The 24661-nt window shown below is 40.2% G+C and overlaps 1 protein-coding gene across 13 annotated transcripts in view; it reads left to right on the top strand.

The window, feature by feature from the left end:
* BTRC (beta-transducin repeat containing E3 ubiquitin protein ligase) overlaps positions 1 to 24661 on the top strand; it is a 115156-nt gene that overhangs the window by 22910 nt on the left and 67585 nt on the right. For 5 of the 13 annotated variants that reach the window (XM_059851832.1, XM_059851834.1, XM_059851831.1 and 2 more), the window contains one exon: positions 4346 to 4453. The exons of the other annotated variants lie outside the window; for them this stretch is intronic. In XM_059851832.1, coding sequence (XP_059707815.1) covers positions 4346 to 4453 — 108 coding nt within the window. The remainder of the gene's footprint in view (positions 1 to 4345; positions 4454 to 24661) is intronic. 13 annotated transcript variants of the gene reach the window in all.

Raw genomic sequence — 24661 nt, 5'->3', positions numbered from 1 at the left:
TATAGAGCATGCAGGAAACAGTAGTGTGAAAGAGACTTTCAGGGAGAATTGTTCTTGCCAGCCATCCCATATTTGCTTTCTGAAGTGGTGATCTGTCTCCTCATTTCAAGTTTACATATGGTTTATATATTTCTAATACCCTTCAGGGCATCCTATATGTTTTATCTGCTCCAGTTTGGCTGGTAGAATTTCTAGGGCCTCTTTTCCCCTCATGTCTTGGTTTTTGTAAGAGTTAGAAATTGTGGTTGGTTTATCTTTAGAGTTCACCTGCGTAAGGTGCTGAATTCTGTACTAGAAGGGAAACAGTTCTGAACTAGGGAAGACTGCAATAGATGTGGTTAGCATCTGAAATTAATCTTATGTACAATACACAAAACACCGGCCCTTGGGGAGAAAATTTGGTTTCCTCTTTGGCTTTGTCACTAACTTGTGAAGATGTACAAAAAGTTATTAGGCTGCCTGTAAATCAAAGGTGTTTTAAGTGCATAGGTTATCATAAAGTTCAGTACAGGGTTCTTACAGAGGAGTAGGTAATAACTCACTGTTTTAAATTGTGCCACAATTAGAGACAGTAATTCTGTACTACTGTCTAATTAATTTCTCTGAGTGACTATGAAGAAAATATCCTTCAACTATTGTTTGACTTTCTTTTGGTCATTCTTGTTCTACAGTGAGCTCACTATAGTCAGTTTATGCTTTCATACCTGTGCACTGTAGTAGTTCAAGAACTTTATTTTTCCCTCTGCAGAGCCACTTAGTTTTACAGGACAAGGTGATATATTTCTGACCTGTAACACAATTTACTAAAACTGTGTTAGTTACCCCTAGTATATTGTATTTGCTGAAGGACTAGAAGAGAACAAATTTGATAAGAAAAACCCAGTCTGAAATGGTAATGTATAATCTTGTAATGCAGTAGCAAATAAAGTAAATAACCAATTTTTAGCACTGGCAAAAATTTAGCCATTGAATGTGTATTGAAATTTGTCTTTAGGACATCAGATAATTGGAAGAGAGGGTAGACTATTAGAGGCAGAACATCTGATGTAGTAAAAAAATGTTCTTGCAATATAATTACAAGAATAATTGAATAGGTTAAAATACATCTTCCTTCCCTTCAGCTAATGATTACTGTCCACTCAGCTCAGGCAGAGGCTGTCAATGCTTCTAGCCTATTTTAATTCAAAGTAAGGCAAACCCGTTTTAATCACCAGTGGAGCAGCTGGAACCAGCCTCTGTCACAAGGAGGATGCTGGTCTTGTTTGAAACTGTACTCCCTGTGTTTATTTAGTGGGGAAATACATTTCAGAGTTCAGGGAGTGGGATTTTAAAATCAATCGGAAAAAGAAATTGGGTTTTTCATCAAATAATTCCCTATTTTATGCCACTCAATGTGTATTAAAGATGCTTAGCTTTTCTAAATAAAAAGCTTTGCATCTCTGGGTCTGAAAGTTGTGCAGACATCCGAAGTATTAATGCAGTTGGGAGTGAGGAAAGTTAAGAGATTGCTGCATCCTGGCCCAGTACTTAGCAAGCAATACCAGCATTCCCATTTGGCTCTAGTCCAAGCACTGTGCCTCTGTATCTTTGTTTTGATGAATCGATGTAGATTGACTTGAGCTCAGGAGAGGATTTTTTCAGTCAGCTTTCAAGTCATGAACATTGAGGCCAGTCCCTTGTTTGTGGAGCTGACAGTACAAAAGTGAGTGTTTGACACGTGGCTTGCTCAGTGCATGGGGATAGAGGCTGTTGAGATTTTTCAGAGATCAGGCTCTAAATGAAGTTGTTCTGGTGGGTCACTCATCTGATTTACACACAAGCTGTTTCTATTGAAGCACCTGGGGCCTTTTGTTCAGGCTTGTGAGTAAGCCTCTTTCAGTCACCAGCAGTAATTTAGCTTCTCTGCTTCCTTCAAATAGGTAAAAGGCGAGTACAGGAATGACATTTCCTTCCACACTGTGCAACTTCACGCTTATGTTTTTAAGATAGGTAACAGAACTGTGTCACTAATGTAGATTTTGTTATATACTGGAACAGATTCAGAAATCATCTAGGGTATTGGTAGGTTTTTACTTCGTACTTCCTAACTCTGGAACAATACTAAGTGGCAGGAGTGCACGGGTGAGGAATGATATCCTCTGTTGGACAGAGAGCTCTGCAGAATAGCCCTTCAGTGTTTTCCTTTGTTATTGTGGCAATTTTAGAGGAAGACATTTCATTGCCCTGTACAGTTCCCTGGCACAATAGAGTGCCCTGCCTGCAGATTGTAATGACTCTGACTTGAGCTGTAATCTCACGTAAACCTTGAGTCAACTTAAGCTTGCCTTTCCACTGACAGAGTACTCCTCATTTTTCCTGCCTCTGTACCTTTCCATGCTTCAGTCAGTACAAATATTTAAAGTAACTTATTTTTTTATATTGTCAGTCAGTTTTAATGAAAATTAATTCTTTGAGTTCATTATCACAGTACGAGAACTTGAGGCAGCCCAAGGGATGGGAGAGCTTGAGAATATGGAATAAATGATAGCCACAAGTCTTGGATAACTCTGTATGGAAAATAAAAATCATCCCATATTTATTTTGTTTTATGTTATGAATCTTATGATGGATAATGGTAAGCAGCTGATCCTCACCTAGTGAATTTGCTCTGCATCATCAGAGAAACCATGTAGTGAATCTCCTGTTACTGTGATGTTCTTGGAGACTAATAAGCAACTTTGATATAAATAAATAAAATTGGTGAAATGCTTACCATTTCATGTATTAATATTTTTTAAAAAAGGTATTGTCACAACAGTTTTCAATAGCTGTAGTGATACATATTACATGGCAAAGAAAAGACTGCTGGCATTTGGACGGTTTTTTATATGTGGAAGTGTTTGGGAGGTTAGAATGGTGGACAAGGAAGTATGGCTCACTTTTGTAGCTTGTTCAATACTATGGCTGTAAACTTTTTGGCTTCAGGAGGGGCAGTACATCCACGTAGCAAGTTCATGTGATATGTAGTGCTAGGATGTACTCAAATTCTCGAGTTTCACTATCTTTGAAAAGGGAAGAGTTGTTTGGTTGGGGTCTTTTTAATGAAAATGCAGTGAGGAATGTATTTTAAGGTATCACAATCTTCTATTGAGAATGTTTCTGTAGGTTATATTCCCCAGCAGTCTTTAAATACTGTTTCTGGAACAGCAGTGTAAATTGCAACAAAGTACAGCAAAGAATGTGGTGACAGACAAGGTTAATCTCTGTGTCTGTCTGCACAGGACCAGATTATGGATGTTGGTGATCACCTTTCTGCTCATTCAAAGATGGGTTATGTTGCTCTTACATACTCATTTAGTGCAAGATTGCGCAAGGTTTTCTAGCCCTCTCAAGAGCAGGAAGAAACGGAGGCTCAGAAGGCAGCTGTCATTTCATACCCATTCCAGCTGCCCTTTCCACTCAAATTTCCTCCCATCCCCTCCCCCTCTATTAAAAAAAAAAAAAAAAGTGGGGGCAGGATTGCAAAAAAAGAAGAGTATGAGGGTTTAAAATCTCCAGCAGCTAATCTATCACATCCTTCAGTTTTCATGGCTATCTGCCAATTTAAAGTACACTGGTTTTTTTCCTGTCTTGCCAGTAATTAGACAAATGCAGTACTGCTTATGGCATCAAAAACTCTGTGTCTGGTAAAAGCAATTGCTATCATAATGCATCCCTAAATTTAATAGTAGTGGTGTAAAATGAATAAGCAGCTCTCTATTTCAAGGGGTAATGGCTTTAACTATCAAAATGGCTAGTATTTTCCTTGATTGGCTGCTTTGGCTCCTTTTTTGTATTTCTCTTTGTAGGAACTGAATCAATTTATTATAAAAATTGTATTTTATTTAACAAAGAACAAGGCAAGCAGAAACATGAAACTCTTATGAAGTGTCACAAACTTCCTATTCACTTCGGATCATAGGTTTTTCCTTTTATCCCATTTACAGACAAAACACAAACCTTTTTTTCCCCTGCAAGTGTTAGACTGAAAGTTGTCATTTACTTTTCTGCTTTCCTTGTGTTCTGCCTGGAGCATTGCTGTGGATAGAGAAGAGGTCTGATTATTTGGAAAGAAACTTTTTATTACTGGGAAAACTCAACACATTGTTGTGGAATATTAATCAAAATTTACTTTCTTGATCCATAGTGCCTTTTTTTTGCTACTATGCCATCTGTAAGGCTTCTCTCAAGGAAAAAATGCTTCAGCAGTTAGTGCTCTCTTAAAGGGCAGTTGTGTTGATGCCATTTGGCTAAGCCTTAAAAGTTCCTGTAATCTGTGCCATCCTGTCTCATACAGTCCCATCTCATAGTTGTCCTTTCTCTGCAGTGCTCTATGCCCAGATCTCTGTGGCTGGGCTGCTCCAGCCTGGCGGACAGCATGCCCTCGCTGCGATGCCTGTATAACCCAGGGACTGGCGCACTCCCAGCTTTCCAGGTACTTTCTGTCTCTCCCCACTCCTTTTCTCTCCATCTGTGTGCGTGTGCATCTCCTTTACTTGCCTGCTTGACCTCTATTTATTCTGGTTCATACTCTATGCCTCTCCTCTGTCATTCTGATCTCTGGTATTTTAACCCATCTTGTGTAGATTCAGGGCAGCTGGGGCGTTTCCATTTACCTTGATATAATTATTTTATCTATGTTGGCTTGATACCATCATCTTTTTCATTGGTTTTAAATTGTGTCAAAAAGATACCACTTAATTATATCTGGCAAACAGCATCCATCACACAGTCTCCAGTCTAGCTATTCTGGCTATTTGCGATTCCCCTCCTATCTCAATTTTCTGTGTGCCACTTAAAGGACTGAGAGGGTGAGTTCATTGCCATGATGATTATTGATGCCAAAAATTCTTTACTTCAGCTTTGTTAGCAGGAGTCTGGACATTTTGACCACAGAAAATTATTATCCAAGTAAGCTGTCAGTCAAAAAGCAAATAAAGGAAATCTTTTTTTTCCTTTGATCTCTAAGTTTGTTAGATTCAGGCTTTTCTCTGTCATGAGTCAGAATTCTGCCAAACCAGTTTGTTCAGACCCTTTGGGTGACCAGTGAATCTTAAAAAATGCAGACATTCTCCCATGGGTGGAGAGTAAGACAGGTGCTGGGTAGGCATCAAGAAACCTAGACAAGTCTCTCATGATCATTGCAAGCATTTTTGATGGCATGTGGACATAACAGCAAAGACTGGGCTCCGGAGATGTTATATTCACATTGGAAAGTCTGAGGTATTTTATAAACTGCAGTGACTAAGGGACTTTAGGAGTATTTCTACAGAGAGCATGTTTATTTGAGCTTATTGTAGCATGAACATTTACTTCGAGGTTTATGCTGCTAGATTATGCTACTGCTGGCCTAACCTGTAGCAGCGAGTTTTATTTACCAGCATCTTTCAAAACCAGATAAAAAGAAAAGGCCGGAATGTTTCCGAAATTTTCACTTGTAAGGGTAAGTTCATTATGTGCCTCTAAAGGAAAGCATGCAAAGATTATTTTAAGTTTTACTTCTTGCTCTCAGAGTTAGGATAGTGCTGTGGAAATAATCCTCTTAGTCCCAGAGGAGGCTTAAGTGTCTTGCATCGTTTTGGTGCAACTCTTTTTGCTGACACAGCAGTAGCACTGATGGACTCTGGAAGGTGTCCTGCCAGGCCTCCTTTGCTGATCCAAGCTTTTAGTGGGGCTTTCTGTGGGGGAGGGGGAAACACGACTTTTCATTAGTCTAAGAGGACTCTAGAGACAACAGGCAGAGTTTAGACTCCTAATCCTGATTTGCATAATTTGACTAAATCATATGGGCCTAATTTTTGAGCTTTTGGCTATTGAAGGAATCTCAAATCTCTTTAAGCTTAGCAGTGTAGGAAAGTAATTTATAAACTCAAATTGAGACTTCTTCCTTTCTACTTGAATTATTTTTGATTGCTTAAAGTAGGCATATATTACAAAGGGAAAGATAAATTAATTTATTTAAGCTTAAGATGTCCTTACTAATGGCAGATATGAACAATAATTGTTCTGCTAATGCAGTGCATTGATATTTGGGGTCAAATGAGTCAGCTGCACAGTGATTCATTGTGCTGGTATACTGCTAGCACTGACATTTGCATTTCTGCAGATTTTGAGAGACATTTCCATGTGTATTTAGTGACTGTGGGAATTGGGGAAGTATATCCTACTTGCCATCTGAAATGGTAAACTGGTAGTCTTCAATGAACTCTGACTGTTGTCTTGAGGAGCACATTTACTGCCAGTTGAGAGAAAAACCACATTGCCAGCAACAGCTTCTGCAGCACTGAGTCATCCACATTTCAGTCCATTTTTTTTCAATGGGCTCTGATTGATCCTCATTAGCTTGCATGGTTTGAAGAAAACTCCCCTCTGAGGCATGGCTTCTGCATTTTCCAGTGCAGAATGGAGTGGTTTGGAGCCTGCTTGAAACAGTGATGTTGCAGTATTTCATCGTTCTTTAATGTTTTGGGGTTTTTTTGGTATCAAATCTTCAGGAAAGCATTAAAGACTTTCTTGCAGCCCAGTGAATTTTCTCATATTAAGTTACTTTCTTTATTCTGTAGCAAGCTTGAAGTAACTGGAGAAGCATATCAATGTTCTTTGCTTGTGGCAAAAGAGAAGATGCCATCTGGAAGGCTACTTAGTCACTGCTGAATTTGTCTAGTTATTTACATGCCTGCCTTCAGATGCTCAGGCAGAAATGTGGAAAGATGCTCTTTTTGAATAGCTCAGTTAAAGTCTTGCTGACTCCTCATGGGAAGCATTGGCAGGTAGTTGAGTTAAAGATGATTCTGTTAATATGTCAAGTAACTTCATTTTTCTTCTTTGTGTTTTTATTATTGGAGACAGGTGAAAACAGGATCTTCTGGTTCCTTAGCCCTGTTTTTAGGCAATCATCTTGCAGTGGGAAAGGCTTTAAGGCTAAACCCATGAATAAGGGAATAAGGAGCTAGAAAAGAAACAGTTCTTTTTTACATCTTTTATCTCAAAGGGCTTTGCATCTGATAGTCTACTGTGTAACTGAATTTCATAGCAATCATGGTGGAAGATGGCAGCAAATTGGAACATGAACTCCTATAAGGCACTGTGGAAAGTGGTCAAGTCAAAGAGGGTATTTTAACAAGAGAAAAAGGCCAGCTATTCCCTTTGCAGTGTCTTGGATGCCAGATTTTACAGTACTGTTAATCTGCAAAGCAACTGAAAACTAGGTTGCATGTAGATTATCCTAATAATAAAAAATAAATTATGAAGAATATATTCTTTTTTCTTAGAAATTTGTGCTTTGGAAGTTTCCAAATGTGCCAACAGGTGTCTGTTTTCATAACATTTTCATGTGAAGATAATTGCTTCACCTGTTAAAATATTTTTCCATGCATGCTCATAAGGCTCTATTTATTTGGCTTTTCATAGTTGAAGCTCTTTGAAAATTCAAATTTACAATTACACCCATCAAGTATGCTAAGGGAATAATTGTATTAATCCTTCCAGGTTTGCAGAAGACCAAAGTATTTTCTTGAATTAATTTCTGTAGGCTGTTGTATAAATGAGGAGGATTGAAGAGGAATTTGAAAGTCTTGCCAAAGATTTTATGTATCACCATAATAGCAGAGAGCAGTCCACATCTTCCTTTATACCTAATTCACAGCCAACACAAATACCAGCTCCTGTTTAGATTGTAAACTTCTTGGGACAAGAGTCATGCTTTTACTACCTTTGTCTGGAGCCCAGACACAGGTGGAAAAGAGAAGAGTTGTCTTGTCAGCTTTATTTTGCCAAATCTGAAACATTTTTTTCTGTAACAGGCTCTAGCAGTCAAAAGGGAGGATTAACTTTTGTGGTGCAAGTAGCAGCATCTTGTTGAATACAGAAGTGTCTCTATAGAATGTCACAAATTTGCCTTTTTTTTTTTTACTTGAAGATCTTGGCCATAAAGAGCTACACCTCGGGCTTGTCAGGCGAAGGGGATGAGCTTCTGCTTGGTTTTGCAGAAGTGAGCATGCATGCAAGACTTCCTCGGTCTGGGCTAAAAACTCTGTCCTGGGGAGGAGGGTATGGGTGTAATGTGCTAGGCAAATTGAAGCAAAAGGGAGTGCACTTGAGGCTGTGCAGTATGGATGTGACCTCTATGGACTGAGATTACTTTTGCAGAAAGGTGAACATGCAAAAGATGTTAAAGGTATGCAGTGATGGAAGTCTGTTGTCCCTGTGAGACAGGCATGAACTTATTCTTCAAATTACTTTTACATTATTTTTTCCTAATGTTTATATTTTTTGTGTTACAAAGCGGAATATTTGTCAAAGAAGCATTGTCAGTGTATTGGTAGAAACAGTTGTGTCTCTCAATTTCCTTCAGCCTGTTCATGCACTTCTGTGTTAGAAGTTGACGTTTTATTGCTGGAAATACAGTGTAAATGTGAGCAGTAGTACATCATTTCTGGTTATACAGAAGGTTAGAGCTAGAGTCTTGGCGTGGGCAAACTGCATGCTCAGAAATGTGTTTGTGAGAAAGACATTTGAAGGAAATTGTTTGGCTTTGGAGTCAGTGTTTGCTGATGTGCATAGTTCTGTCTCTAATTGGGAAAGATATGAGGTGTCCAGTCATAGACTCCATCAGCATGGAGACACTAAGCCTGCTTTGTATTCACCCCTCTCGCTATGCCAGTGGCTGTGTGAAGCCTGCCCGGGGGCTGTTTACAGTGCACCTCTAAAGCAGAATCCTAATTTTGGTGACTAATAGCCAGAGCCTGTGGCTCCAGCACCCCCCTGGCTGGCAGCAGGCTCTGCCCTGGTTGTGAATGTAGTTAGGTGGCCCCCAACTGTTTACAAGACAGCAGAGGTGAGATCTTTGATTGACAAGTCAGAAATGCATTAGATCATTCCTCTGCCAGTCTCTGGTTCATGCTGTTAAAAATGTCAGCCTCTCCAAGTTTGAATGGCAGCCCGAGGGCCTCAGAAGCTTTTTGTTTTCTGAGATGGAAACACAAATTGGATGTGTGCCTGAGCGCTTCATCCTGGGCTGTAATTTCATCTTTTAGCTAAGAACCACAAGGTACATGAGCAAAGCACCCTGTAAACAATAATACTGGGGAAAAAAATAAACAAGGTCGTGTTTCTGGTACGTTGATCCACTGGTGTCCTGACCTCTATCACGTTGAACATCTCCACTCTGATTGCTGTTCCCTTTGGCATTACAATGAGAGGAGATAGACTGACACGGGAGGCAGAGATTTAAAGTTGCAGTGCTGTTGCACATTCCTTGTATTGGCTATGAAATATTGAACTGCCACAATGTGACACCTGGTTTTTTCAGCAAAGTTTCTTGTTGGAGGTGTTCAGCAGCAGTCTTTTCTGTTTTTCCTCATTTTACCACCTGACAGGAGCAATTATAAAGGCATGAGATGATAAAAGAAGGAGCAGAAATGAAGCCAAATCATATTTTTGTGTTTGCCTCCAGCCCCATTTGTAGCTCAGACTCTTGGGGGCTTCACTGTAGGAAGACCACGGTGGTTAGCCTAGCTGGAGGTATCTTTATTTTAAATAAAGTGCCCAGTGACTACAGAAGAGCTTTCTTAAACATATTTAGGGTTTATCCCTCTTTAAATCTGGTGACGTTGTCTCACTGGTGGTGTCACCTGTGCAGAGGCTGGGTTATGCTGGGGAGCTCACCAAACTCAGGGAGTTGTCCAAGGTGTGCTGCAAGATCTTAGCTCACGGGTAGTAGCAACAGCAAGAGATACTTTCCTCCTTTCAGGTGGCAAAGAAATGAAGGGGACTAGAAAGAAATCTTTCTTTGTGGATCAGTGGGATGGGTTTGGTTGTTTTTGTTTTTTGTAGCACATCACTAATTTCTAATTACATTGAGTAATTACATTTAGTAACAGAAATCGGCATTTGTTCTGCGCCCATATTGATCCTCAGAAGTTCCATGTGCTTTTATTAGCTCTTTAATCTGGGTATCAAGAAGTGTGACAGTATCCCTCACTGAGAAATACCACCTCAGTGTTTCCAGCACAATGATTAATTTAAACTGCATCGTAGCTACAAGGCCTCCCCCTCCTTCAGCCTCGGTAGTGATGGTCCGGTTACTACTGATGTGCTTTTCCCGCTAAGGTGAGGACAAGGCTTCTAGCACACCAGCACCAGTTTGACTGTTGGCTTTAAAAAATGAAACAAAACTCATCCGAGTTTTCCTTCCTCCCTCGTTAGGAGTCAGGAAGGTGTGTAAAGCCGTAGTGACAAACGGCATATGCGGCGCCGCGTTGGAGGCATACAGGTATCTTTAAAGCTAGCTCCGGTTCCTCAGGATTGCGAACATCTGCTTGGAGGTATTGTGGAGCTCCACAATGCACTAATTGAATTACTCTTTTCTGGAGTTGCAGGCTGCGCTAATTGAATTAGAAGGCGGCTGTGCGTGTGCGCGCTGCCGCGCGGGCGCGGCGCGGGGCGGGGGCCGGCCCATGGCGCGGACTGTGCTGCGCTCCCCCGGCCGCGCCCGGAACTGCAGCCCCGGGGCTCACCGGCCGCCGCAGCCCTGGCGTTTGGTACTTAAATAACATTTCAGCGACTCTTCCGTGCTGCCCCAAAGCATACATCTTTGTCCCTTTCTGTGGAGAAAGGAGGCTCTGAGGGTACCCCACTCCAAGCCGCTCGCACCAGTCATAGGTGGTCCAGTGCGTTTAGATCCAGCCTAGTCCCTGTAAATCGTCCCATTATCACTTTGGATTTGCTGGCTCCATGGGCAGGGAGGACTTCGGAGGGAGTCGGTGGCACAAGATCAAGTTGTACCTATTTGTGCACAACTGGCAAAAAGATAACACCAATGATTTTCATTTAAAAATGCAAATACGGAATTTTATGACAAATTTGGAGAAGTCATTAAATACTTCCTTACCCACATCTAAATTTAAGCATTGTTAGAATTCAGTCACTCTTAGGAAATATGCAGAGATAGTTCTGAATAATTCTGTGTAAGGAGAAGAAAATGAAATATTTCTTCTCTGAAATAAGGTGAACACATGCAAAATTTCAGCGAATCAACCCAAACACTCTCAGAAGAAATGCACTTGCTAAGTCTTAAAATTCATAGCTTGAAGAAGTAGTTTGCTACACTGTGTCAGATAGATTTCATCTTATTTCCTCTGCTTTCTGTTGGCTTTTACTTACATAGCGTGTAAAAATACTCAGGTATTCTCTTTCCTGTATTCTTTCCTCTACAGATAACCAGATGACTCACTTTTCCATAAAATCTCAGCTATTTTCACTTAGTTTTATCTGTGTTTGGTAGGTCATTCTCATAAACATAAACCATATCAGAGACAAGATGGTATTTGTTTTGCTTTAATGGTTTCTTATGTTTTGTTAGATTTGAAATAAAAGTAATTTGCTAGAATGCTCTGCAAACTAAGTAAAATTAAACTCTCCTTGTGAAAATACATAACCAATACTCTCTGATATGCATGATTCTTTTTTATGATGTTCGTATACTTGCCCTGTGTCTGGTGATGTTAAGCAGGGCTTCTAATTACCAGTAAGAATAGGCAAAATTGCTACTAAAATTGTTTAACAACCAGCTGCCCCCCTAAATAAAAGGCGGTTTTTTTGTTAAATAGATGAAACAGGTTTTTGTTGCTTTTTGAGGAGAATTCCCAAAGAAGTTTATACTTTGCAAATTCTGTTTTTCAGATTTTATTTATGTTTATAGTTGTTTCTCTAGCATTTTTAAAATCTTTAATATATGTGTATGTGTGTGTATAAGTATAAAAAAAGATCAGGTTGTCAGTCTTCTTGGCTCCCTTTCTAAGTAGTCAGGTAGACTGCTTCTAGTAGCCATTGTGAATGAAATAGCCAAATAACTCATTGATTGTACCCAAATATTTATTTAGGGCTCATGTCTAGTTCTTAAATGATTACCAATATAATTTGGTACCATTGTGGAATTTTCTAAATTGTGTCTGTATATAGCAAGATCAACCATCACTTTTTGCCTACCTTCTGCAAAAAATCCCTGTGATTTATTCTTTCAAAATACAACCATAGATCCAGCGAACAAAGGATGCAGCTCTTCATTCAGCCAATAAAGCTGCATACACTTCTGCTCTTTCAGAAATATACCTTGCTCTTCTATCACATCTTCAGAGTAATAAACTGTGCAGCAGCCCTTTGATGTAGGTAATAACATTTGACCTTGTGACGCAGTACGTTCCCATGTGCAAATGAAGACAAACTTAACACGTTGGTGTTGTGGTGCTTGTTCATTAAAAAAACTCAAACACACACACACCAAATTGGTGTGTAGGATAACACACTTATAGCCAGTGCCTTCTTTTGGTAAAAGTCAGAACTGAAGATGGTCGTGCCTAGATTGTCACCTTTAAAATAATGTGAGAGTGAATTTGGTGCTGCCTTAAGAGGCTGTAAATGGGAAAGAATCTATTCCATCCAGTGTATAGAGTGTTTTTAAAATCAATCTATTTCTAGAAACTAAATTGTCCTGGGACCAGCTCTTGATATAAAAATTCATAGAAACCTGTTTTTCCAAGTGTGGTAACTTCTTGCCATAGTGCTGTAGTGTTAGAATTCACATTGGCCAGGTTGTTCTGTAAATTAAACAGTGACAGCTTCCCTCGGGGGAACAGCCAATGTATTTATGATGATGTGCTGATTACACAAAATACACTGCAAGCAGAAAACAGCTGCAGAGAACAAACCTCTTAAAAGAATACAATTACAAATAGCACCCTCAGTATTTCTAGTGGTGAGAGCAAAATACAGCATGCTAATGCAGGCTTCTAGTTTGCTTCCAAAGAAGAAATGCGATCTACAAAGAGGAGGCTGAAGTATGGTTGGATGCACACACAACGCCAATGTGGAGCGGCACATAATCCCCTCCTGAAGGTGAAGGGCAAGAACACACCTCAGGCCTGCTTTTTAGCTGTCCTTGTTGCTTAAAATTCCTTTGACTGCAACTCCAAAAACACTGTCTGGTGAGGTGTTGGGGCTCTCTGGCTTGTCAGTGTTTTGACTGCTGTGGTTCATACCCTGTGTCCTGGTTAAGAGCTGGGATGTGATTAGATGACTAATTTGTGCTACCAGTATGACCATTATGAAGCAGATCATGGGAGATACTGTAGGGGAAAAAAATGACCCTAGTTTAAAGCTGAGCTTTCTTTTGCTGCTAATTATTGCTTTGAGGGAACTTTTGGAAATAAATTCCAATTGTTGTTTGCAGTAGCCTGCAAGTGTTTGGTTTTTAAAAGGTTCCTATTTTGTGTATGTAGGGCAAGGTCTTGTACAGTCCAGTTAGGATAAGATGAAACTTGAAACATAATATTACTGGAAGATGGTGGAGGTGGGACTGTGATTATAAACTCAGGACACAGATACATGAAGAGAAAAAGGTCTTCAGCTGGAAACAAAAAATGAGAAGTAACTGGAATTGCTTTGTGTAGTGCAGCTGTATGCAAGAGAGTTGTGATAAGGACCATTGTGGTGGGATTTTCTGTGAGGGCTTGTTGAAAATGAGGAGTACGTGGCAGTAGCAGCTCCCACAACTGCTAATATCCCGCTTTGGAGGGTTGCAAAAGCAAAAAACCTCCACAACTCCACAGCACATTCTTTTACTGTCTGAGTTGATCTGTCGCACTTAAATTGTTAAAATATAACTTTCTACTTTTGGCTATGCCATGTATGTATGTGGGAGAGTGAAAATACAGAGAATGCCCTTTCCATCCACTTTTTCAGAGTCACTGATAGATAAGAATGATGCCTTTTAAAAGTCTGGAATTACTGGTGTTTGCTATCTTTATGTTCTGGGACTGTATCAATAAAACATATTTTAGACAAAAAATTTACCTTTTTAAAATGAAGAAATGTGGTCCTTTCAACATACAGATGTGATTTTAGAGCAGATGAGCTAAAAGCATTGGTACTCGTATTTGGAAGGACTTAATTCACTAGCTTTGAAGTATCAGGTTTTCCAGCTATGGATTGCTGGCTTGTACTAATAGACTGTTATTCATCTGTCTGTATTTTCTTTAAATCGTTTTTGAGCCTGTGTGTGTTGTCCTGCTCTGCTTACATGTATCCCATGTGGCAAGAGGGAGTTTTGTATAATCACCCTGCTTTAATCAATAGAATAATTGATAAACCAGATAAGATTTAAACTGATTACCTCCCCGAGTAGAACTCCCCGAGGGCCTTGGACTCTCTTAATTTTGACATGTATGTTGTGTACCCCGTGGATGAAGTGCAGTTTGAATTATCTGTTTTTATTTGCTTAATGATGGGGAGGGTGTTAAAGTCAAATGTTTAATTAACCCAGCAATGGGCTGCGCTGTCACTTACACACACATCCAGCTGATTGAGATATCTCACCGAGAATACTGAATAGGAATGATAATGTGGCACTGAGACGGAAGATTGCTTTTTCAATCCATTTGCTGGGTCACTGCTTTGAATGTCTTACTGGATGAAAGGCATTCAGCCTGGAAAAAAAAATTCAGCATTTAAGTACATTTTGTTTTCCTGGCCCCTTTCCACCAAGAAGTTAAATAAAACAGATATGCTGTAGGTTTAATAAGCCATTCATGTTGTAGCAAAAAAGCTGCAACTACTGGATCTCAAATAGGCAGTGGTCTAGAGCTGTATAATTTCCTATAGGAACAAAATGTTGCCCCAAGGTGTCGGAAGGTGAGAACCTATGTACATCTTTATCTTTCCTTCTTTGGTTGCTTGGCTACTCACCCTATTTGATGGTCTTCAAAGCATGTCCGACTCTTTTTTCTTGCCCAGTGCAATGAAATTTAAAATAATATTTTGTAACTCCTTGTTCTAGTTAAAGAAGATGGTGTTGTAGAGTTGGAATTATTTTACAGTGGTAGAACCTTAGTAGTGAGTTGTTAAATTTCAGTGTTACAGGAGGGCCTGTTGTGTTGCCACATTTAAATTTGCTCTAGCCAAGTCAGGAGAACCCAAGGGTTTGTTTCTTGGGTGGCAGCTGTTCCAAGGCTGCAGTGCTTGCTAGCCAAACATTATAATGTGCAGTGCTTAATCTGTAACTTTCAATTCTTTTATTAGAAGATTATAATTTTTTTTTTTTTGCTTAATGTGATTGAACAATCACACCTTTTTTTCATATCTGCAGTGAGGTTTTTCAGCTGCACTGTATGGAGGGAAACATACCCTGTATTGGAAGCCAACTAAATTTGCCTCATAGTCCAGTGGTGTGATTGATGCTTCTTGTAATAAATGTAGCTTTGGAAGCTGGAAAAAGCAGTGAAGCCTGACTGTATGGACTAATTACTACTGTGAGGCACATTGGGGAGGTGGAGCTGTGTCGTCCACACTGCTCCATGGTGACTTCATAGGTACTTTGAACCTATTCCAGATTGAGAACCAAGTAGCTTTGGCTGCAGGGGGTCACCTGGCTCATGGTGTCTAAGACAAAGATTTGGGTGCCTCCACATTCGTGGTGTAGACAGTGTGCTGTGAATTCCCATCAGTCTGACCCTGCAGTGAGATCACTGAATCCCCATTTTTTAACAAGTGAGCTGCTTTAGGGGAGAAATTGTGCCTAAAGTTAAAAAGTTTTGTTCCCCTGTGCTGTCATTTTTACTTTGGACAGTTTGTGCTTCATGCCTTTTTTTTTAATCTCATTTTCCCCTTTCCTGCGATAAAAATAAGGAAGGAAAAAACAAGAAGTAAAGTACAAAACAGTACAGTGAGATGAGGATGGTGTGGTTGATATAGGTATTTGAGAGTGAGAATGCCACAGGCTCTGAGGAAGGGATGTGGTGACAAGTGGAGGTATTTTCTCTGTTTGACAGGAAAGCTCAGAATAAGAGGTTTTAGAAAAAGATAATTATAATAATAAGTGTAGGTGATGACCAGGAATGAGAGGGGAAGGGTTTTGTAGTCAGTCCAGTGAGATGGCATTGCTTCTTTGAGAGAAATAGTTTTAAAAGTTAGAAAATAGTGCTTGAAGAAGGATGATGCCTATATAACTTAGATCAAAGTTACAAGGTGATTATATAGCTTGAGTTAGAAGATATCAATATAACTTGATATACCTATATAGCCTGATATCAATATAACCTAAATCATGACTGTTTATATATCTATATAACCTGATACCTATATAATCTGAATTGTAGCTTTTTATACCCATATAACCTGAATTATAACTTTTATTCCTTCATAACCTGATACAAATAACTTTTGATACAATGTAGTGGCTAGTATATGGTTAACTAGTTGCTTAATGCTGAATAGGCAAAAAAGAAGAAAAAAACTTGCCAGGTGGATAGCTTTAGAGATAGATAAGTGTACTTTTAATGAAAAATTGGCAAGTGCAAAGCCAGTTAGCCACAAAACAAAGGATTTAGGCCAGTTAAGGCCAGGAACACTGTAACTGCACTTGTTCCAAAGACAAAGTTGAAAAGTTCAGATGTGAAGAAGACCTTGTAAGCCTTCATCAAAGGCCCCCGACCTCCCCGAGTGGGGTGGCGCAAGCGCAGTGCAGCAGAACTGTCTGATAACCATGAGCTCGTACGATGTAAATCAGTTCTGGCACCTGTGTGATGATGTTGTGGTGACACGAAACAATACTCATGGTGTAAGTGTAGCACAGCACTGGACAGAGGTGGGTGAATTAGGTGGAGATATCCCCCTCACCATCAGTGCTGCAATTAACAAATACCTGCTCTATAGACATTGGTCTGTGGGGGTTTATTTCCAGCCTATCTTTCAGGCACCAAGGACATGAAATCTGCAGCAAAACTAGACACTTTTACAACTGGTTTCTAAGAGCACTTGCAGCTCCTATGCAGATGAAGTTGTAATAAATATTGTACAAAGAAAGTTAAGCTGTATCTAGAGAATTTTAATAAATAAAAAGTTTTTTAAAACTCCCCCTGGATCCGATGGCTCTTGCTAACTCTTGTTAGTACGAGAAATATGTTTTTGACATGTATTTTGAATGCTGGCTTATATTCCAAGCCTGTAGAAGCTGACTTTGTGCTGTCCCCCCACCCTACATGTAGGGGAAAGAAATCAAGAAAACATCTTATTCCAGCATACAAAATCACTGATAAAAGCCTACAATTCATGTGCATGGGAGGGAAGAACGCTGTGAACTGTGAATAAGTGTGTATAATTTCAAACTTTGGTACTTTTACACTCTGGGATGAGTGTTGAAAATGAATTTTTGTGGAAGGAATGTAGCAAAATGAAAGCAACAAAGAAGTGAGAGCCAAGCCTGGATTGATTCAGTTCTTTTCTAAAAGGCTTCTGTTGCATGCAAAATCCTTCTTCCTGAAGTATGTGTGGCACAATTCAGCAGTCTGTCAGAAAAATTTAACCCCAGCTGAAACTGTTATAAAGGAATTTTAACATGAATTTAAAAGATGAGAGAAATTACTAATGTTGCCCTGAAGAATAGAAAGGGAAGAATATTGTTTTGTTCAATGTGAGGAGCAGATGTACAAGGGTAAATCAGTAGGGAAAGGCAAACCAAAGCACAGCGATAATAAGATTCAGAACAAGTCCTGACACCAGTCTTACATAGGTGATCTGGTTGAATATTTGAAAGTATACCCATATTATGTGTGTTGCGAGGTTAATTGGATGTTTTCAGCCATGCTTTTTTGGGAACGTGTGCTTTCTGTTCCTTAAAAAGATGCAGATGGCTTTGAACTACGTAACATTTTGGAGTACAAGATGTACACTATAAAATCATGCATAGAAAGTGCTAGCTATAAAAACATGTGTATACCTGTGAAGGTGCTGATCAATTTGTGCTATTTAGGAAAGAAAATTCCAAAACAGACCTGGCTGTGAAGAAATGCAAATAATAAAATTCAACTGGAGGTCCTTGAGGCTTCTTAAGCTCTAACCTTGTTATGAGGAATGGGGAAGTCAAACTGCCTAATGCAGATGTCTGTGAGTTACAAAAATAACCAGATGTCCTGATTAGCAGAAGCAAATGTTCTTCCCTTAATCCACGTGAAATTATATTCAAAGGCTCTCCGGATGTAATGTGTGTGTAAATAAGAGGCCAACAAACATTGAAATAGGAAGAGCCGTTGGCCAACTAGCTTGCAAAGCTTGAAAGATTGAATATTAAAAACAAATTTGCCACTGCTGACTCTCTTAAATTCACAGAACAGAACTGTTAAGCAGGGCTGCTTCCTGGGAAACATGGAATGCCTGTTTTAGCTTTCCTCTCTCTCTCTCTCTCTCTCTCTCTCTCTCTCTCTCTCTCTCTCTCTCATTAGATATTCTCTCTCTCTCTCAAAATATGGATGAAATGAAACCAGGTTTTTAAAATTCCCCTAAATGACTTGTTCCTAGCATCTGTATTTTGGGGCGGGGGGGTGGTGGTGGTGTTGGTGGTTTTTTGGTTAGCTGCACTAGATTTTTGCTGTTCGAAATACATCTGTTCATCAGATCTTTGATATTTGTGCTGGGTTCTGGTATTTTAATGTTAAACTGAATTTGCTGTTCTAGTAATGAGGACTTCCCACACCATTAAATTGCCCTTTATAGCCAACAAGTAATTACTAAGTTAAAGAACGTCATAAGAAGCTTTTCTGTATGTTATGAAATTCTGTTATCAAGTCTCATTACTTTGAAAATTTATATTTTTCCAACTATTAATTTGAATGAAAAATTAAGAAGACCATGAAGGATCCATTCTACAGATGTGAAAAGTGGATTCTTGCCCTGGTTGTTGAAACTTTTGTTGTCATCATCAGTGTTAACATGGAGGCAGACCAAGTTAGGACTGGTGTGAATGAATGTATGTGTCTGGTCAGAGGTATAGTGTTGTACTTCCAATTTTCACTGCTGTCAGAGATTCAGTTTTAAGAATTTAAGTTTTAGAAGGTACCTGAACTGTTTGGGCATGAATTTCAACTTGTAAGCATTCCAGGTGGGGGGTGAAGTCTTTACCCCCATCACAGGGCATTTATAAATGTATTGGAGAAAAAAAGTGCCATGCTTCTGTGCAGATAACAAGATAATAGATATAATAAACCGAATAGACATATGCATGTCAGTCTGTAAAGCAGACACTGAACTGGAAGGCCTTTTTAGTTTATTCCCTTTCTTTTTCTGTTATCAGTCAGTGCAAGGCAGGCTGCAGATTCTCTGCCCTCCCGTCATTCTAATGCTCAGCCAAAACCCCTTGCAAAAGTACCATTTAACTTTAAAGTTATAAGAGCTGGGAAACTTGTCTGTGCCTTCATTCCAGGCTGAAGTCACCCCCTTGTGCCTACATGTTGCAATTTATGGTGTTCTCTAAAAGGATCTAATCTCAGTAAATGTTCAGAGCAGCAAATGCCGAGGAGGAATGGGGTCTGATACTTATCTCTGCATTTTCATTGCTGTGGATCTCCCTGTGTGTTATAGCTGTCATTTTTGTTTTATCTACTGAACAGCAGAGAATTGCCTTCAAACTTGCAGCTTTCATACTTGTTCTTCTCAAAGAGCATTACCAATCCTAAGGACTGGTTTTATATATTGTAGTGACTAGCCAAATAAGTGTGAATTTGAATGTTTTAGATGTCATAATAGGAGAAAAAGGAGAAGCTATCCATACATGTTTTTAGTGTATCTTAGACGCTTTGTTTTTTTTTAACAGTAATACTGCTTCAGGCTGACACTGGCTATGCCAGGATTCATCCTAGCACTGTTTGAAATGGCTGAGATATTTATAAACTGACAGACAGCATTTATAAAATGAGGATGCTGACAGTCCCTTAACGATAACAATGGGCTTGGACTCATCTATCACTTACAGAGGTTATTGGAAAGGGAGCATAAGGCTTCTATGTGCCTCTGGTCTTAGACTAGCACTTACATCCACACACAGCTCTCTCTTTTCAGTTCTCTCTGGCTGACATTGGCATTAGGCAATTACAGCTAATTTCTCCATACCTTTACCTGATGAGGCTTTGTCCTGTTTTCTGCAAGACAGCTAACTTTGCAGCATCTTGGAGCAACACCCTCATTCTCCCAAATTCCCTCCTCCTAAACAAGAGGAACATCCTGACTTCTGGCAGGCTGCTGGCTTGAATTAGGAGAGAAGAACAGTGTGCCCTGATTGACAGACTTAACCCGGGGCTGGGCAGGGGTTAAACAGGCCTTCTGCCTCCTTTTACTTTCATACAGCCCCAGTCTGCAGACAGAATGCTGATGTACCTCTTTATTCAGTGGCTCCCTCTTGACTGAGAGAGTACCCTTCTGTCCTTGGTGAGGAAGACCAAGTGCAGCGCAGGGACACTTCCAGGAACATGAAAAAGGATGTCAGTTATTTTCAATTTCTGATAAAATGCTGTGTTCATTCAATGCACTTAGGAGCTTGAGGGTCAGGTCATATCAACAGTTTGCACTGGAAAAGGAAAAATGCACTATTTCACTGGTGTGTGCTAAAACATCTATTTTAATGTGGCAGCAAAAATACTGAGACAGCTATGTCTGGCATCCGGTTTGCCCTTGGAACATTTACTCTACTCTAACTGTTTGCACACTGTGTTCCCACTGTATTATTTGCTTAGAGACCTAAAATACCCAAGTAGATTTCCTACATGCAGTTGGATCTGCTGATACCACTAAAAGCACACTCGGCACACCCAGGCTTCTGTTTGAACTGATGTATACGCACGCAATGGCTGGAGCGAGACTTGATTGGCTTGAGGGGGTCTATTTATCAGGGAACTCGATTAAAATACAGACTGCACATGACATCAAATTTGTAATCATTTTTCCACAGCAAGCAAGCAAGCATTTTCTGTATTGGATGCAGGTGTTTAAAGCAATAGTGTGTTTTAAGGGCCAGTGCAGCACAAATTCTGGCCTTTGGGATAAAGACAAGTGTTTTGCCTGCATAAACAATATATTATTTTTTTTCCCCTCCCCGAGGTCCACACACACCTAGTTTCCCTCAAGCTCATCATCTCTGTCAGGTTAATCAATAGGCACCGTATGGCAGAGGGTCAGTAATCAGTGTCATCGTGCCTTTAAATCGTGTTGAAAATTTGCTTAAAGCCTGGGCCAATTAACATCGAGATGATGAATGGATGGGTAGATGGGAAGAGCCTGGCGCTCAGGGGCTTTGTGAGAAGGAGATGCTCAGCTGTTGAGCAGCAGACACCAGCGAATAAAATCAGCCATTCATGTGAGCTCAGTCCACCCACTCTTAATGATAATGTCAATCTAGCAAAATATATACACATTGGAGTTGTCATGAGTTCATAAATCAAAGGAGTTTGTCAAAGGCATTCAGATTAACGAGGCAGCAGCAATAACAAGTCAAATTTGCATAGAGAATTGCCCGAATCTCAGTAAATTATGATCCTGTTTTTCATTTGATTATTTGCTAATGTCTCAAGAGGGAGAATGATTATATTAGCATGCAAAATCTACTCCAGAAGTAGAAATCCGAGGTATAGCAGACCAGCACACGATGACAATTAATCAGTTTCTGCATACTAGCATAAACACGCAAGGCCCAGAAATGAACTCCTTTTTTATTATTATTTCTCCTTGCTACTGATCCAAATGGTTCAGCTTGACAGAGACTTTATATTGCTTTAACAGTGTTCTGAATTGTGCCTGCAGGCAAGACATAGTTATGCAGCTATAACCAACCTATCCATCTGCCAACCAGATTGGAATTCTCCTATCCAAGGCTTCCATTAACCCCCACTGACAGCTCCAAACAGGATTAAGAATTTGAAAGCATAAAAAATAGTTCTGCTCTTCACATAGACACACGCTTCTCCCCCACCCCCACCTCCACACACTTGGAAAAAAGGCTGTGTCTGTACTCTTTTATAATTAGTGCAGGGCAGAACAGCATCAAAGAAAGCCTCCCCCAGTTGGCAAGGGTTTGATTTCCACCACGAGTGAGGCGGTACTAAAGGTAGCTCTGCCCAATTGGTAGTCCCTGGGAGTGCATTTCTCCATGTATTATATCTCATTCCCAGCAGTGTTTTGCTGGGCTGTGTACACAAAATACTGCATGTCATCTCCTGTCAAATGCTTCAGTCTGGGGATTTTGAATGCATTGTAGCATGTTGTGTTTAGTGGTGGAGGAGGCTTCATGGGGAGAGTTAAATAGTAATAATTTTGTAGTGGTCTTTAAGACAACCTGCCATGGAGTTATATTCTGTTAATTACAGGCTGAAGTTTTAAATGCAAATCAGATGTAAAAGGATCTCATTACAGGCAGTAGCCACTTTAGGAAAAATGAGCTATGGAAGGCAGAGCCCCTTTGCAGGAATCTTCTGTTAGAGACAAGTTTTCAAGGTTACAAGAACTATGAGCTTGGGTTTCCTGACTTCTCTTCTCACTACTTCCCCTGTCATTGTGTGACCTTGGGTAAAAAATAAAAAAAAATTTTAAAAATGTACCTGTCTGTGGAAGGAGAGTGTGCTTTGGAGACTTCAGCATCTAATCTTCCCTGTATTTGTTCAAAAGAAGAGACCCTTGCACGCAAGCACAAAGGCTTTTAACTAGTCTGGCTTTAGTCAAGAAGGCTTGCCTGTGGGAAGTAAAAATTTTCCGTGGTGGAAGGGAGTTTGTATGGCTTTTCAGCTTTCCATGTGCACTAGTTTTCTTTGCTTCTTTCTCCCTAGCAAATTCCATCGTTCCCCTACTATGTATGAAGTACAGTTGCTGCAGATCTTTAATATTCCCAGTGAGTACACCCAACTTACCGTCTGGATACCAAATGCTTCTTTCCAGGTCTGTGCCCGGGACATGCATTTCAGTAACCACGAGAGGGTGCTCAGAGCAGTTCCTCCCTTTGTCTGCCTCTCCTGTGGCCGAGAGCATCGCTGGAGTCCTGCTGAGACAAACCTTAATCTGACCTCGCACATGTTTATCCCTCCTCCCACCTTGTTCAGCAAGGAGAAATATATAGATGTACCGTTTCAGTCGATTACGTTATGCTCTTCCCTTGGCCATGGCTAAGTGTTGCCCTGTCAAGTGAAATTCACTTCCATGCAGCTACAGTTAGTCCTGAAATATGCAGGGTCCTGTAGCTGCACCTGGATTGATAGGTTTCCTTTTCCTGAGAAATGAGCGGGAGTTATAAACATCTGTGCTTTTTCTTAAGTGTAATGCTTTCCAGTCATTCTGTCTTCACCAAGCGTAACTTACTTGCCGACAAAAGTGCATGAGCAGCGCTCCTCTTTAATAGTCTGCTATCGGAGCTGCTGTGTTGGTGCTGTAGAATGGTGCGACGCCAAGCTGTGAACCACCATATGCACTTGGCAGTCTTTGTCTGGTCTTTGTTCAGCCAACCTCTTAGCCTTGCCACCTATAAAGATAATGAATGCAAAATGGTCCTCTGCTTGCTCTTAAAATTAGATGCTCAGCTTAAAGAAAAAGTAGATAACTTGATGCTTTGCAGTAACCAGAAATTTCAAAATAAGGGCTAACAGTTCACCAGCAGTTTCTGCTTTTTGATGTTTCTGTGAGGGAGGATCCTTAGTGGCTTTGAAAGGCGAGAAGAATGCAAGATTTCACTGTCAAAGAGAGATTATTTGGAAAGGGGAATCGTTCTGACACTTACTGTAGGGAAGGGGGGTGGATGTTGAAAATTAATCCAGAAGTACCAAACAACCCCTTTACCCTACAGCCACAACAAAATGCCTTTCCTTTAGTAACTCACCTCAGGTTCTTACAGGTTTCACTCTTGATTTTTTTTTTTTCCCCCAAAGCACAAAAATTAAAATCCTAACTTGAATGAACCACTTACTAAACTAAATTTCATGAGCAGAAAAGAGCAGCTTTAATGTCTGACCTTCCTTTTTGTATATATGTGATTCTAGCTTGTATGTTTTTATGATCACAGTTCTTTCAAAGCAGGATTTAATGTAATAACTTGGTCCTGACTGTGACCTCATACAAAAACTTTAAAAAGATGCCCTCTTACAGTGATTTATCAGGCCTGTTTAGGATTGATTTCCATTATAAAACCCTAGTTACAGCATTCCAAATGTCATGGTGCCTTATAGGTTCTATATCTTGTTAAAAAAAAAAATAATTCAAAATCACTAGTTGGTCTGCAAGCCTTGATTTACTCCTGACCAGTTTATGACATCCCAAGTGTGGTTTTACTGTTGTGTTCCTCTCCCTCCACCCGTTGTCTGCCATTTTTCAGCAGCTTCTGTCCCTGCCCTGTGTCCTGGCTGTCCCTTTGGTCCTGTTGCCCAGAGCAAGCCCTTGCTCACGCAGCGCTGCAGTGGGCACACACTCCGCTCTGCTCTCAGCTTCCTGCGGCTGCCGTGCTGCTGCTGGCCCTGCACTGCCCCTGCTTACCCGGCCTGCTCCTCCTCTGCCAACAGATGCCACTTGTGTTTCCTGACGTGTTGGGCTGGAAGCTGTCTCTGTGAGAAGCCAGGCAGAGCCATGCTCAGCAAAGGACAGGTTATTTGGGAGACAGATTCAGAATGCAAACTTCTTCTGTAATAGAGGCAGTCCTGAGCTTGTCTGCAAGTAACTGGAAAGCCACCCTTTTCCTGGCAGAGCTCTCCCTAGGCAGTTTTTCTGCATCTCTTTAAAACCTGTTTAGTTGCTCACTACTGAATGTGTGGGAATGTGGCCTAAGGCTATGAATACTGTGATGATCAAACTT

The sequence above is a fragment of the Haemorhous mexicanus genome, chromosome 7, assembly GCF_027477595.1.
Source record: "Haemorhous mexicanus isolate bHaeMex1 chromosome 7, bHaeMex1.pri, whole genome shotgun sequence".
NCBI lineage: Eukaryota > Metazoa > Chordata > Aves > Passeriformes > Fringillidae > Haemorhous > Haemorhous mexicanus.
The sequence above is the reverse complement of the archived record's forward strand: the minus strand, read 5'-3'. Positions and strand labels throughout refer to the sequence as shown.